Source organism: Cnephaeus nilssonii (genome assembly GCF_951640355.1).
Source record: "Cnephaeus nilssonii genome assembly, chromosome: 1".
Classification (NCBI taxonomy): Eukaryota; Metazoa; Chordata; class Mammalia; order Chiroptera; family Vespertilionidae; genus Cnephaeus; species Cnephaeus nilssonii.
The window spans coordinates 114,430,265-114,446,300 of record NC_137072.1 but is presented as its reverse complement, the minus strand read 5'-3'; the positions used below and the strand labels follow the sequence as shown (position 1 = coordinate 114,446,300).

Genomic DNA, 16,036 nt, shown 5'->3' with positions numbered 1-16,036 from the left:
CCCCAGCCCCTGTGCAGACAGACTCCACGGCAGGATGGCCCGCAGCTCTCTCCCATGCCGGGCTGGCAGCACTTCCTCCCACACATGGCGTTTACAGAAGGGGGTTCCCTCTGCGTTTGTGTACTTGCTTATTGAATCACATTTGTGATCAGAGGTTCCTACCCTGGGCCCCAGACAGCCCAGAGCCTCGCAAGCCCATAGTGGGAGGCGGGAGGTTTTTGTATCGGTGGGAAATCCATTTGCTTAAGGGAAGAGCTCAGATACGCAGCTTTTGTCAGAGTTTCAAAGGCCTCTGTGCCCCCCAAAGGTCACCTGAACTTCAGATGTTCATGATTCTTTCTGGAAGGCCACTCAAGAGGTTAGAAATATAACCCCTATACGGATTTGCATCGTACACTCTGTTTTAGATGAGACATAAATCATTTTGGGGATATAGTTGAGATTTTAATTTGAAGGACTCAGATATAAATGGAATGTTTTTCCCTCTTCCTCCTCTTGCCCCGTTCTGAAGAATCATGAGAGCAAGGAAAAGTGAGGCATGGAGGCTCCAGAGTAGACCCCAGTTCAGCTCTCCCTTACTAGCGAGACCTCGCGCCAGGGACTGAGCCCCCCACCCGTAAGGAGACTGTGACGGTGCCCGCCTCACAGGGTCATAAGGACGCGACGTGGAGCCGTTGCACAAAGGCCTTTCGCTCTTCTTGGCGTGTAGTCAGTGCTGTGTGAACGCTGCTCTCGCTTTTGTTGCATATGTACCCCACGGCATTTATATGTACGAGTTAGCTGCCTGCTATCGCTTGTTTTTTATTGTCTAGTTCACCTACACCTTCTTGACGTGTGAACAGTCATAAGCATTTCTAATTTTTTATGACCAGACTTACTAAGGTTCTACACCGGAATTGTCCTAAGTCAGAAAACCGTAATCAATGAGGATCCCAGGCACGTGGCTCTCACTCCTGCTGGGAGTTTGGGGAAGCACCAGAGGAGGGGGCAGAAAGCAGTGAGGGGGTGTGGTCACAGGAACTGGTAAGTCGCTGGAGCAGAGCCAGCTACCTGGGATTTCCGAGTAAAGACCCTCTTATCTAACCTGTGCCGCGCAGTGAGGACTGAGGCCCAGAGCAGTGGCTCTGCGGTCCTGGAGCTGACACCCACCGTGGGCAGCGTGTTTCGCTTCTCCCTGGGCCTCAGGGGGGTGAGAACAGTGCCTACCGCACAGGGTTGTTGTGAGGGTTAAATTAGTTAAATGTATGTAAAGCTCCTAGAATAGTGCCTGGCACAGAGTGAGTACCCAATAAACATTACGCTCTGGCCGTGTGGCTCAGTTGGTTGGGCTTTGTCCCATGCACTGAGAGGTTGCTGGTCAGGGCACGTGCCCAGGTTGCCCTCAGTTTCAGATGTGTTTAGTGGCAGAAGGATCAGAGTGGCAAATGACAGGAAACCAGGGGGAAGTGAGCATAATGAGCACACAGTTTATCAGCAGCAGTGGAAGAAATGAGTTGATGTTAAGTCACCTTGACTCAGTGACATGCCAGTGGGCGTGCTCGTAGGCGACATCCCTGGAGGCTGAGGCCAGAACCAGGGAGGCCACAGTTCTGCTCGCCTCTGCACCCCCTCCTGGAGCACAGGACAGCGAGTCCCTTCTCGGGCGTTTTTGATTTTCGAGCTCCAAAATTGCTGCCTTCGGAGGAGAATGGAGAACTCGTGAGGGGACAGGATGTTTGGGTGGGGAGGAGAGAAGATGCAGGTGGGGGACAGCGGCTGGTCTCCGCAGTGTGCTCAGGAGACGCAGTGTCCGGAGCGGGAAGTTTGATCGGGTTAAAGTGTGAGCGTGGCCGCAGTGACTGGACAGAGGGGCAGGGTCCGGAGCGGGAAGTTTGATCGGGTTAAAGTGTGAGCGTGGCCGCAGTGACATGGACAGAGGGGCAGTGTCCGGAGCGGGAAGTTTGATTGGGTTAAAGTGTGAGCGTGGCCGCAGTGACATGGACAGAGGGGCAGTGTCCGGAGCGGGAAGTTTGATTGGGTTAAAGTGTGAGCGTGGCCGCAGTGACTGTACAGAGGGGCAGTGTCCGGAGTGGGAAGTTTGATCGGGTTAAAGTGTGAGTGTGGCCGCAGTGACTGTACAGAGGGGCAGGGTCCGGAGCGGGAAGTTGGATTGGGTTAAAGTGTGAGCGTGGCCGCGGTGACATGGACAGAGGGACTGGGGCCAGGAGTGCGGAGGACGGCTGAGAACGACAGGCTTGCTGTTGGAGGCGGAAGGGCCTAGACCTGTTTAAAACGGAAGCGGCCTGGTCACGGGTCATTCACACCGTAGGGCGCGGCGCGGCTTTGAAAAGTAAGACGTGAGCTCTTTCATTGTGTCATCAGCACGAAGGACGTAAGATTCTACTTTTCTCCAATTTCTGAATTTCTTTTTAATATATTTTATTGATTTTTTACAGAGAGGAAGAGAGAGGGATAGAGAGTTAGAAACATCGATGAGAGAGAAACATCGATCAGCTGCCTCCTGCACACCTCCTACTGGGGATGTGCCTGCAACCAAGGTACATGCCCTTGACCAGAATCGAACCTGGGACCCTTGAGTCCGCAGGCCGACGCTCTATCCACTGAGCCAAACTGGTTTCGGCCAATTTCTGAATTTCTTAAAAGGGGACGGGGCTGAATAGGAAGGAGTAACCTTTCAGGTTGTTAGAAAGTCGGTTGCTAATGTGGGAAATGAGACCTCGGAGTTCATCGCAGCTGCCGTTAGCCCTGTCCCCTCTGTCCAGCCGCCCCTGCCGGTGGCCAGGGCTCTGAAGCTGGCCCAGCAGAAAGGGGGGCTAGGAAAGCCGTCTCCTCTGCACGGTTCCCTGTCTCTCCTAAAAGCACAGGCTCCGTTCTGGAAGCTGCAGTCCCGGAGCGTTGACATGGTTCTCAGCGGGCGCTTACCACCGCTCACTCAGCTCCTAGCTGTGTTTCTGACATCCACACCGCCTGTGTCTTTTTCCTAATGAAGTTTCCACCGATGGGCTAGAACATACGTTCAGCGAACACATATAATACTATGTATACACATATGTGTATGACACGCATACACTCAACTAGCAGACACAGCATGCTTCAGGAAAGCTCCGCAGAGAAAATGGGAAGGGAACGCCAGGAGGCCAGGCTTAAACCTTCTTGGGCCAAACACATCCGCATAGAGGTTTGGCCGGGGAGAAAGGCCTTCCGGGCAGAGGAGGCCGGTGCCCTCTGCAGAGGCAGAAAGAGGCGGCTCCGCGGCGGCGTGTGGGAGGGTGTGGGTGCGGAGCGGTCGGTGCCAGCTCCTTTGGCGGAGGTTTAGCAAGGTGAGTGGACAGGCCCAGCCGACCAGTTTAACTTGGGGGGTGAGAAGAGGGAAAGACGGGCCTAAAACGGGAGATTTTCTAACGTGGGGAATGGAGAGAGCGCTCTTCCTCGCTTGGGGGACCAGGACAGGAGGGACAGTGAGGAAGCCAGGAGGGATGGAGAGGGAGCGGTCGGATCATTAGCGTTTCTGGACTGGTTGCTTCTGAGCCCGAGTGGGACCTGCATGGATGGGGGGACCCACTCACCTGGACCATGCGGGAGAGGCAGGGGCTGGGTGGGCATTTTCTGCAGATAGCAGGCAAAGCTGTGGAGGGGAGTGAGTTGTTCAGCAGGAATGTGTGAGGGCTGACCGTAAGTCTCAGAGGCTGGGGAAGGGCCGGGGGGCGGTGAGTGAAGGAAAGTTGTCAGGGTTTGAGAAGAGGACCTGGAGGGAGTGGGGTCCTGGGAGCCCAGGGAGGGCAGCGGTGGAACTTGCACGAACTGGGAGGAAGTGGCCAGGGCTCCCACTAGGACTGTCACCCTGCAGCGCCCGCACCATTGACGGGTGGCATCGTGCAGGGGGGACAGAGGGAGGAAGGAGAGGCCGTAGCACTGAGCACGGAATCAGGGCTGGAGTGAAGGCGAGCAGGCAGGAGCGGTTCACCTCTGTGAGCCCAGCAGGCTGGCTGCTGGGAGCCGCGCACCGGGGGACATCTGGGGCGGTGCCAGGCTCTTTGTGGGTGACGAGCCGCTGGGAGCTTCTCTAAGAGGGACCGGACTCCGACACCCCACTGCGACTTCAGCCGGTCGCCGCGCCCCAAGAGGTGCGCTGGTCCTGGACTTGTAGCTGGAATTGGCCTTGATGCATTTTTCAATGATGCTGAAGCGGGGGGGGGGGGGATTCGGGATTTGGTTAGTGGGCCTCCCAATCAATCCGGGGAACATGATCCTTGTGAAAAACCATTTCAGCTTATCAGTAGTTGGCAAACATTTCTACAGCAGGGGTGGTGCTGGCTGTGCCTTTGGCTGCTTACTCAACTGAACAGCAAGCTGTGTCCACTGATGGAATGAAGAAATAATGATGCTGTGCTTCAGGGGACTTTTTACAATGTGCCAGAGGGACCTACTGGAGTCTCTTTAATCTTGAACAATGGCCGTTTCTTGCAGAGGCAAATTATGCAAATCGGTACTTAGTGTTTCATAATCAATCGGGTCTTTGTTGGGAGTGCAGGAGTGCCAGCGGGACAGAGCGCCTCTCCTCCCAGGGGTGGGCGCTGGCAGCCCCCGCGAGGGACACTTGTGACCGCTGTGAGCTCTGCAGCTCGTGTCCTCGGAGAAGAGCCCTGCCCTTTTGTACCAGGGATGATTTTTTACAGTTTATCTTCCTTTCGGTCATTTACAAAACACCCACGAAGGAGCAGCTAGCAGGACTGATCTGTGGGTGACATAAAGCCGGGCCACACCCACCCCCGTGGTGCCAGCCCTCTCCGGCTCTCCAAGTGCACGTGTGTATTCTGAACAGTGTCATTCTGGCCCCGGCCTGGCACAACAGTTCACCTCTCACCGTCCCTTAGTCTAGAGAAGAACAAAGAACCTGAGAACTTTAAAAGCCCTTGGGAAAAAATGGTGAGACTTTGGAGTTCCCGTTATTGCTGCAGCTGAGATGCTTGTGCTGCCATCTCGTGGTTAATGTAAAGTGTGTGGCGGGCTTCCTGTTGGGAGTCCTTCTCCCCTGCTATTAACTCCTTCCCTGCCAGGAAGCGCCTGGAAGAGCAGTTCAGTTCAGAGCTTAAATCCTTATATACAGTGCGCAGCTTATGTCACCTTTTAGAACCAGGCGGTGACGTGCAGGGGGCCCTCACCCTGGCCTGCGAGAGGCAGAGGAGGCCTCCCGGAGGCTGGCTGTCGCCTGAGCCGCCTGGCCAGTAGGGTCAGAGGACTAGGAATGGGAGGGGGAGGCTCTGCGTCTGGGGAAGTCCGCAGGGGACAGTCGCGGAGGGCCTGGGCTTAAGGAATTGGACTCGACCCTGCGGGTCCATGTGCACTTAGGGGAGTCCTTGGAAGATTGACCTTTTTGTTTAAAAAAGTTCTCAGTCTGATTGCCAAGATTGAACACACTAATCATAGAAAACTTTTGAAGTACAAAGAGGTGTTAAGAATAAAGCAAAGTTGCTGAAACGGGTTTGGCTCAGTGGATAGAGCGTCGGCCTGCGGACTGAAAGGCCCTGGGTTCGATTCCGGTCAAGGGCATGTACATTGGTTGCGGGCACACCCCCAGTGGGAGGTGTGCAGGAGGCAGCTGATCGATGTTCCTCTCTCATCGATGTTTCTAGCTCTCTATCCCTCTCCCTTCCTCTCTGTAAAAAATCAATACAATATATATATTAAAAAAAAGTATAAAGCAAAGTCTCCAAATCTTGCCACCCAGAAACCATCGGTGTTTTGATGAGCAGCCTTAGAGTCCTCTCTGTGCGTGTAAACCGCGTAGGTACGCGTTTCATGTATTTTATGTCGACGGACTTGGGGCAGCTGTGGTTCCCCCTCTCAGCAGCGCGCCCTGTCCGTAGCCTGGGTGAGGCCCGCCAGCAGCTCAGGGTGGGCTGTTGGGGTTTTGTTGGGTCTCCCCTCGAAAAGCCGTGATGCGTAAGGACAGGTCATGCGCGCTTTTCCCTCAAGCACATCCACTGTAGGGACCACACCTCTACTGCTTCATAACCAGCTGCTTTTACGGTGGGTGGGTCTTGTGGAGGATTGCCGTGTCTGGCTGATTTGGGGACTTAGCCTTACCAAAATACAGCCGCTTAAAAGTGGACTCCGTTTATCTTCGGAGAAAGAGAGGGTGGGTCCTCCGAATAGCTGGAGTTTTAGGACGGAGTTTAGACAAACCGGTGGGTGAGCAGCAGCTTTCGGGAGAGGCTGGGCGAGCAGACCCTGAGCGTGGCTGCCGCTCCGTGCTGTCCGGCAGCTGTAGCGGGCCTTTCCGTGGGCAGAGCACCTCAGCGCGGGGACCTCTGACCTCAGCGGGTGCTGGCCACACTCCTGGCAAAGCGTCCCTCAGAGAACTGCCAGGCTCGGGGGGCGTGGGGGCATCTTCGTGGGTAGATGTGTCTCCTGCTTGTTTTGAGCCATTTTTACGAACTGTGTTGCCTCGGTGCCTTCCCATCGGTAATGTGGGTCATAGTGGACTCTGTCTCATTCGATCGTTTCAGGAAGTAAATGAGGTCAGGGATGCCGAGCATTTAGCCCGGTGCCCGCCACATAGTATGCACTCAATAAAAGCTGCCTTTTAACTTGTGCTACTGCTGTCTGTGAGAAGTCATGTTTACAGCCCTCCCTTTGTAGTGGAGCCCAAGGATATTAAGCGGCTTGCTCAGAATTCCAGTTGGCAAAGCCTGAGAGTTAGCAGAGCTATAAAACACCCCTTTCTTCCCAGCCCAACTTTGGAACCACCTGAAAGAGAAATACAGGAGTCGGAACACAAAAAGCCAAGTTCGCTTTGTGGCCAGATGTGGGTGGAGCCTGCACTTGAAGAGCCCCCTCTGCAGGCTGGCCACCGAGCACGCCACCTCCTCTAAGTCATAAGCCAGAGCGCTTTCGCCGCCCTCCGCCCTCCGCCCTCCGCCCTCCGAGAAGGGTGAGGGTTGGGAGAGGTCTGGAGCCTCGTCAGCTGAAGTCCTCCCACCCGAAGCCTGAGGACGGCAGAAGGCGGCCAAAGGAGATCAGAGCCACAGAATCCGGCAGCTCCCCGTGTTCCTACCAGCGCCCCCTGTCTGCCCTGCTCCACGCAAGCCCCACACACCGCCTTTCGCCCCGAGCCTGCTCTGCCCCGTCCTGAGATACGTGGAGAGGAGCTCAGGTGTGGGGAGCAGCACCCCTCCTGGAAGTTGCCTTCGTGGCGCCTTCCAGCCCGGTGGGCGGTGTTTGCTGATTGACACTCGGGAGCACTGGTCACCTTGGCCAGTCTCTCCCGCCTCCGTCTCCTTGCTCAGACTCGGCCTCGCAACATCCCCTGGCCGTCAGTTCCAAGCCTCCTGGGGAGCAGCCGCCTCGGAGCAGCGGCCTCCCGCCGGGGCCGCGTCCTCTCGGGCAGGCACGTCTCACTGGGCCACAGGAGGACTTGGACACGAGCACGTGTGTGGGGACACAGGAGCCTCTGGCGCGGTCTTCCTCTGTCCACGCAGTGAGACACATTGTAAGCCCGCGCACACACACGTTCTCACCTGGAGCCCTGCTCATCCTTCCTGAAGACAAACCTCAAACTGAAGCGAACCAGGAGCAGTTTCCTTAGCCTTGGCGGTACAGTGTGGGATAAGTAACGTCGCCTTTGCGGCGTAGGCCTGCCATCCATCCCAGCTCCGCCCTCACTAGCCTCGTGACCTGTGTTGGCCTCAGTTTCCATGCCAATTACAAGGGAATGGGGGTGATGATGATTCATCCGGATGTTGTGGGGAGTAACTGTCAGGAATGGCGAGCAGTCAGGCCTGGCACACGTGGCTGGTCTCTGCTGACAGCCCCGGTCCAGGACATCCGAGTGCAGTGCGCTGTTGATCCAGATGTGAGGGGAGAACGCAGCCAGATGTTGCTCACTCACTGCTGTTCGCAGTCCCCGGCCGTCCCCTGTGAGTCCTGGGCCGAAAACTAGTCGTGACCGACCAGGAACCTGCGCTTCCATCTGTGCCCGACACTCAGGTGCCTGGCTTCCCTCCGGGCTTCACCCCTGCGTCCCTGAACAGATGACTGGCCCTCGCTCGGACGCACCTTCTCACCTGAACAACGGGGTGACGGCGGGCTGCCTCGGGCTGCTGTGCACGCGGAGCTCTGGGGAGCTGACTGGGTCACAGCAAACTCGCCAAGAAGGCGCTGCCGATGGGTGAAGTGGCCGTGAGGCTGTTCAGAGGAGCGTCAGGCGGAGAATCCCAGCTTAGAAATGAAGCAGCCGGGAGTGTAGTGGGTCTGGTTGTTGGCTCAGGTGTGGTTACTGCTGTTTTGGCAGCAGAAAATCTGCACTTCAAAATGACTAAGAAGGTTAAGAGAAGAAAGTGCTTTAGAGGGAGAGTTTTCAAAATAATATTCTAAGGACGTTTTCAAATGCACTGCAGGGGACAGTGGATAGGACCCCATGCACCCCGCGCCCGTCTTCCACAGCGGTGGACTAGGGCTGATCCTGTCTCATCCGCTCCCCTTCCCCGCCTCCCGTGTAATTTTGAAGCAACCTCAGGGATGTCATTTTATTTGTAAATTTTTCAGCACATATCCTTAAAAGATAAGGATTTTAAAAACAAAAATATTAAAAACAATCATAACACATAATACTGTTATCGTACCTGAATAAAAACTCACTGTAATTACTTGACATCATTAAATGTTAAGTGGGAGGTTTTCAAACCAGTTGAATAATAATTACACAGCAGGCACTAAAGTGACTTCAGTGTCAAATGACACGACACAGCAGCGTGTCCGTCAGTGTATTGGGAGCCCCTGGAGCTCAGTGTCAGGAGGGTCCCACTTCTGCTCTGGCTGATTCCGCCTCGCGGGCCATGAGGAAGGTATTGCCACGGGTGTCAGAATGAGATGAATATCCACTGGAAGTGGCTGGTGTGGAGGAGACGGTAGCTAGTACTGCCTGCCTTTCTCTCAGCTGCAGCTCAGTTCTTGCTTTAAATCACGGTGCATCTTGGAAATGAAGGATTCTGTCTTCAGCCACATCTGTCCTCTCCGATAGACACTTAATACAGTGTGGCGTGTGGTCAGGACGCAGCTCCCGCTATAAAACCCTTCCCCGGGGAAGTGCTCGACTGGGGAACAGATCCTCTCTCTGCAGCTCGTCAGCACGCACCTTGTCAGCGCTTTTACCTGCGATGCTCACCTGCACGCCCCTCACTGACATGCCAGGAGGATTGTTTGCACAGAGCCAGTGTGTGCCGCTTCGTCTGTTTGTTCACAGTTATCCGGGTGCCACCTCGTGATAGCTTTGCTACTTCTTGATTCAACTCGTAAGTCAGGAGTCATCAGATCTTGAAGCCTTTTTCTGTCCCCCCCTCCTCTCCTTTCCCCCATCCAACATGTAGGTACTACGGGGATACAGCAGTGAGTAAGACCTCAGAGAACTTAATGGAAGTCTCGTGGGGGTCGTAGATAAATACTTCTATCACATGGAAAGTGCTGGCAGGTGTCTACAAAATACTAAGGGAGGTGTTAGGGAAGGCCTCATGGAGGAGGCGGCATTTGAGCGGAACCTGAAGGATGTGCTGGGTTCTGGGGTGGCATGGGGTTGCATCAGGAAGAAGGCTGTTCCAGGCAGAGAACGAGCACTCGCAGAGGCACAGAGCTGTGAGGACGGCGCGCCCACACTGCCCGTCTGTGAAATGCCCCACTCGTGGCTCAGCCCCAAAGCACTCCCGACTCTAGCCCTGCGTCTTCTCACCCACCTGGCCCCACGGGCACTTGCCCAGTGACCCCTCCCTTCCTCCTAGGAGCCCTGTCCCTGTCGTTCAGTGATATCAAGACCAGGAAACTGGCGCTGGTTTTAGATTTTAATGGGGCCGATGTGCTTCCATTTTACTCTGATGTTCTTGTCCAACTTGAAATGATGGCCTTTCTCCTTTAAAAGGAAGAGTTATTCTCTGTAGGTACACACACGTAAGAACTCTTTTCAGAATTAGCTCTGTTTGTGGAAATACTCACCATCCAAAGCAGGCACTATGCAACCTCTCTAAAACTTTGCACACATCCGGGCATATCACAATTGTGTGGAACACCCATATAATAAGCTGTTTGGGCAGTTTATTCTCAAAAGATAGGGCTTAAGCACAACAGTAACCAGATGAGAGGTTGGCCAGGAGTTTTCAGAGATGGTGGTGGTCACGTGGTTAAACTGTCAGATCCTTCCTCAAGACAATGACCCTATCCTGGGATACTGTTTGGGGGCTTATGTTGTCTATTTAGGTAAATCAAAGGCCTATTGGGATTTTTTCCTTGTTATTGATGTGTTGCGATTTGTGCGTGTGTTTATTTTAGGAAGCTGATAAAATTTCAGGGTTGTCAAATACCTATAGAAATCTCAGTGCTCATTTATTTCTTTGTATCCTTGGCATTTGAAATATTAGCTTATACATTGTGCTCATGTTAAATATTGAGTTAAATTGATGATATTGTAATTATTTAACACCTCTTAAGTTACCAAGAATTCCATTTAATCCTGAATAAGCTTAACTCCATTTTAATACATTCATTTTATAGACATTTGCCATGACAGAGCAGAAGAAATGGGGATCACATATGTTAGACTTTAAGTGAAACCTCTTGCAGTTATGTTTTTGAGATGCTCCTGGGGCCGCCTTGTTCCTGGCACACACACCAGTCCCCCTGGGAGACCAGACCTAGCTAAAGATGGTGGTGGCAGCTGGTCTAGCCTGTGTAGTAGATTCCTTTTAAAACTTTCCTTGGACCTTTTAAAGCTTTTTATGGAAAACTTTTTGACTCCTAAGAATCCTGATTTGGATATTAAGGCCCTTAAGTAGGTGTGCTATGGACTGGATGTGTGTGTCCCCAAAATTCACATGTTGGAGTCCTAACCCCCAACGTGATGGTATTTGAAGATGGGGCCTTTGGAGGTGATTAGTTCATGGGGTGGAGCCCCACGGATGGGATTGGTGCCCTTTCAGAAGAGCCGTGAGAGGAGATATCTCTCTTCACCATGTCAGGGTGCAGCAAGAAGGCAGCGTGCGCAAACCAGGAGGGGCCGTCACCAGACACTGAATCCGCCTGCACCTTGATCGTGGCCTTCCAGCCCCTAGAGCTGTAGGAATGAATGTCTGTTGTGTAAAACCCTATAGTGTTTTGTTACAGCAGCCCAGGCTGACTTCGACAAGGTGTATTAGAGTTCCATTGCTGCTATAACAAATTACCACAAACTCAGTGGTTTAGAGCAACACACATTTATTACCTTCCTTCCTCGTTTTACTTTGTTTTTTTATTCATAGCTCCGTGCACAGTACTTGACACATGGTAGGTGCTTTAGAGTCGGTTTTGAAGATGCTGGAAACTGGCTGTCACAAATGGAATCCTCTCCGCTGTGTGTTCTCTGTTCATCCTGGTGGGGCCGGGGGGCGGGGGCGGGGGGGGAGACGGGGCCGGCTGTGCAGCGATAAACCGTGGCCCTGAACCTTGTAACTGCTTGGCAAGGGCCCTTTTGTAAATGGGAGAGCTCTGCCTTAGGGTCCACTTCAGATACAGACAGAAAGCGGGGAATTGGCCCTCACTGGGCATAGGCTGTGTGTATACAGACATGCATTATCCCGCGTAACCTCCAAGTTCCCTAGAGACCATTTCTCCAAAATGTCATAGACCACAGCAGTCACAGGAAGAAGGCCAGGAATGTCAGTGATTATACACAAGTCTGAAACCAAAGTTGTCCAGTTTGTAGTTTCAAAATCTTTCTACAATCGGATTTCCGCTCTATGTTAACATTACATGTGATTATAACATCTATCTAGCTATATAAACATTTGTTTTGTGTGTTTTTTTTAGATTTCACACATTGGCAAACTGAGAGATTTTCTTCTGGAACACAGGAAAGACTATATCAATGCTCACAGGTGAGTGCATACTTGTTACCGTGGCTTTGCTGATGTTCTGTTCCATACCGGTAGCCTCTCCTTGTACTTGGGGACTCCGAATCGTAATGGGGAGATCAGTTTGGCAGGGCTCCTACCGAGCACTGGGCTCCTCAGCGTCCCGCCACCCCCACAGCAGCATGTCCTGTTCGGATAGCCCAGGTGGTGGTGTCTCTGTGCACCTCGCTGCTGGGCACTCAGACGCGGGGACAGAGCGTCTCACTCAGTAAGAAGGTGAAAATGCCGTGGAGATGAGCGCTTGCGGGGGGCTGTGGTTAGGTTGTTTTTAAAAGATAAAGCATTTTGATGGAAGCCTCTAGATCAATGGTTCTCAACCTTTCTAATGCTGCGACCCTTTAATATAGTTCCTCATATTGTGGTGACCCCCAACCATAAAATTATTTTCGTTGCTACTTCATAACTATAATTTTGCTACTGTTATGAATCGTAATGTAAATATGTGTTTTCCGATGGTCTTAGACTCTACAGCAGCGGTTCTCAACCTGTGGGTCGCCTAAGACCATCGGAAAACAGATATTTACGATTCCTGACAGTGAGACAAGGGGATTGGCCCAGACCCCTTCCTCTCCCAGGCCGGAGAGTGGGAAGGCAGCCCTCCTGTCACTGTGTACAGGTGGAATGTTCTGTATGAACTCTTTACCAGAGAACACCATTACACCTCGGGGGAATTCTAAATAACCCTCGCCACTTTGTCTACTGAAACAGACAACTTTATACATTTAAGTGTATTTCATTTGAATAATTAAAAATATTCTGAAGTTATTACCCTAATGCCTAGTACCAAGAAGATGGAAATTTTAAGTTCTTAGTTCAAATAGTTGGTCAACACTAGATGGCAGTGTAAACTATTTCTAAAGGTGTGTTTGAGTATCAAGTACTAATCCCAGGGTCCATAAAATGGAAGCTACGGTTATTTTGGGAAACTTAACCACACTGTGTAAACCTTCAGTCTCCCGCGCTTCCATGGGAATCCATCGTTAACTTCCCTTGGCCGTGAAAAGGCCTCCGGCTGTGTGAAGGCTTTAAACGATGGTTAGTTCGAGCCACCTCCTCCTCAGCCTGTAGACCCAGTGTCTTCCTCCCAGCAGGCTCAGCCTCTGCAGCCTGTGTTTGAACAGCCCGGGAGCTAAGAATAGTTTTCATGTTCTTAATGGCTAGGGAGGAACAATAAACTTCACCACATATGAACACTCTGTGAAGTTCTGATTTCATGTCCGTTAATAACATGTATCAGAGCAGCACCGTGCCCACTCGTCCGTGCATTTCTGTGATGGCTGTGGCCGACACGCGGCCCTCAGTGTAATGTATTTGTCAGACCCTTTCAGAAAACGTCTGCGGAGCCCTGCTCGAAACACTCAGGGTGCTGCTCACTCAACAGCTGTGAGAGATTCAGATAAGACAATGCAGCTGAAATTTGGTGCCGAAAGAAAAAGCAGCGGGTCAGCACCGGATTGCTGTGCCAGGTGCTGCTCTGTAGCTGCAGTGGTTTTGAACTTGGGATTATAAAGTGCCACCGAGGCAGTTCTCTCGCACCGCTCAGCCCCCACGCCGTGCCAGTGTTCCCGGACCGCCAGGCCAGGCTCACCCCAAGTCCTTTCCTCGGACGCCCTCAGGAGAGCGGGCCCTGCCTGAGCCGTCCCGGGCCAGCCTCAGCGGCGGCGGATGCGGGGACCTCCTGGCTGTGCGCTCGAGGGTCAGGCAGAGCTGTAGCTCCTGAGGCTTTCCTAGTCTTGACCAATCCATCACCCGCTTCCTGGTCGCAACCGGTCGGTGCCAGCTAATGTCCTCTGAGTTCCATTCCTAACCCTGTTTCAGTCCTTTTGAAAGAGCGAGGACTTTGGGGCCAGGCACAGCTAGGAGCCGGCGTCAGCCCACCGAGTGTTAACCGTGTGTGCGTGCAGCTCACTTCACGGCTGTTCGCTTCTTTGTAAAACCTGGACGGTGTTTCTCACAAGGATTGGATGTGAGCGCTCTCGGCACACGTAAGCCCCTTGGTGAATAGAAGTTGAATTGGAACCCCATTTGAGCTGTGATGCAGTTGGGGGTGATCACTGAGAAAAGAAAGCGCCTCCGTCTTCTGCCAGACAGAGGTGGGAGGGAGGGGAAGGGGGAAAGGTGGGAGGGGGGAGACAGGCCAGCAGGAGGGCCGTGGGCGCCTTACCGGTTTTATCGCTAGTAAAATCCAGGGTGGCAGGCAGTGCTTGGGTCAGCGGGCGGGTGGCCTTGACGCAGGCTCCTGAGTCAAACACTCACGCAGCCGGGATGCCACTGAGCAGCCACGGCTCCTGGAGCGCAGAGAGCGGGGCAGGTCCCGTTAGAGCCCCTGAGAGGAACAGAGCCAAGCCTCTGCGATCCGAGCAGCAGGTCCCCCAGAGGGGAGCTGTGGCTAGACGTGGGGCCACGTTCCTGCCAGTCCCTCTGCCAGGCGGTCAGTCCGGGAGGGCGGGAGGGAGGAGGCTGAGGGGGAGGCTGGGAGTCCTGGGGGACTGACGCCCCTAGAGCCCGGGACGAGGAAGAAGTGTTGCCCTCAGTGCCCTAGGTTCTCTCCAGACGGAGAGGCCCCCTTCCTCCTCCCGGTCAGCGCTCCCGCCCAGAGCGAGGCTGCGAGGCCTTCCTCCCCCTCCCCACCTGCGCTTGGGTGGAGTAGGATGGTGCAATTGAAAGAACATGTTTAGAAATATTGCGTTCAGACCCATAAGGCTCTGTTAGTTGGACATAATTAGGAAGCTGTAATTTTTTCCATAATGTAGAGCTCCGACTTTATTGACCCATTTAATTTTTTTTAATAATGACATTTTACTAGAGCAGAACAGCATGCAACCTAGGCCGCCTCTGGCTGGGTCTCCTAAATGATTTTAGTTAAAAATAAGTCCTCCACTTCTGGTAGATGGACCATTTCTGCAATATCCTGGCAACAAGACAATACTGCGGGGGGGGGTGGGGGGCGGGGGGGACTCTCTTGGTTTCTGCTGTTGTTACTAATAGAATAACCTTACCGCTAATTTCCAATTTAAAAGGTTAACGTAAAATGTGCCCTAAAGAAACATAACCTTTTAATTGAGTCATCAGTTTTATCGAATTAACCTTTAGGACTTTTCCATTTCACTGAGCTGAGGTTCCATTAAGTCAAAATATAGCAAAGGCGGATGCTAACCTAATGTTCTCGGAGCTAGTCTTTAGAGGGCTGCTCTGGCCCCAGGCGCGCTTCACAGGAAGTGAGCAGCTTTCTCTGTCCTTGTCCCTGACCCGCCAGCCCAGCCAGGAGCAGGGAGCAAGCCCGAACCCCGCACATGCCTCTGACTGGGAATTGGACCTGTGCCCCTTAGTGTGCGGGCCGATGCTCTAACCGCTGAGTACCACCGGCCAGGGCCAAAGCCACGTTTTTAATGAGGGCTGCGTGCGCCCCCGGAGAGCTCCCAGGCCCACGTCCCTCTGTCTGCACGGCGGCTCCAGCGTGGCCTGGGCAGGCGCTTTTTCTGTCTGACGCCTTTCAAGTGTGGGTTCCGCTCCCTGACCGTTCTCTCACCTCTGAGCCGGCTGGCCCCGCCCCTCCTTCCAGCCTCAGTGTGGCTGTCACTCGGGCAGGGACGCTGATCTTCCTCAGGCCACTGGGCTGTGTGACGTGCCCATTTGCTGCTGCCCTTTAATTTCGCCCCCACGCCCACTCTCTCGCTCTCTCTCTTTTTAGCCATATCCTGTCTGAATATGGGAGGATGACAGACGCAGAGCGAGACCAGATAGACCAGGACGCGCAGACGTTCATGAGGACCTGCTCAGAAGCCATTCAGCAGCTGAGGAATCAAGGTGAGGTCCTGGGGCTCCGACAGGCAGCCATGGCCGTCCTGGGCTCCTCACGGTACCGCCAGTTACAGTTCCTCTGTGCACCCATTTAGAGTCAGGTTTTAAGCTTCCAAATCCTTCTTTTCCCGATCAGTGTTTTAACCTAAGCGGGTAAAAGTAACGAAAAGGCCATAATCTAAGTTAAATAACAGGACCTCTCCAAGCAACTGAAAGCTGACTAATGGGCCAGGGTCAGAGAAGATGAGTGTGAGTGTGTGTGTGTGTGTGCATGCACCCCTGTGTTTGTGTGGCAGCCCTTA

General features: G+C 53.2%; 1 protein-coding gene across 1 annotated transcript in view; it reads left to right on the top strand.

Annotated features, from left to right (window-relative positions):
• The window catches only part of STX18 (syntaxin 18), an 83,582-nt gene that overhangs the window by 50,742 nt on the left and 16,804 nt on the right, over nucleotides 1–16,036 (top strand). Inside the window, exons 2-3 of the mRNA XM_079768384.1 lie at nucleotides 11,830–11,897; nucleotides 15,625–15,740. Coding sequence (XP_079624510.1) covers nucleotides 11,830–11,897; nucleotides 15,625–15,740 — 184 coding nt within the window. The remainder of the gene's footprint in view (nucleotides 1–11,829; nucleotides 11,898–15,624; nucleotides 15,741–16,036) is intronic.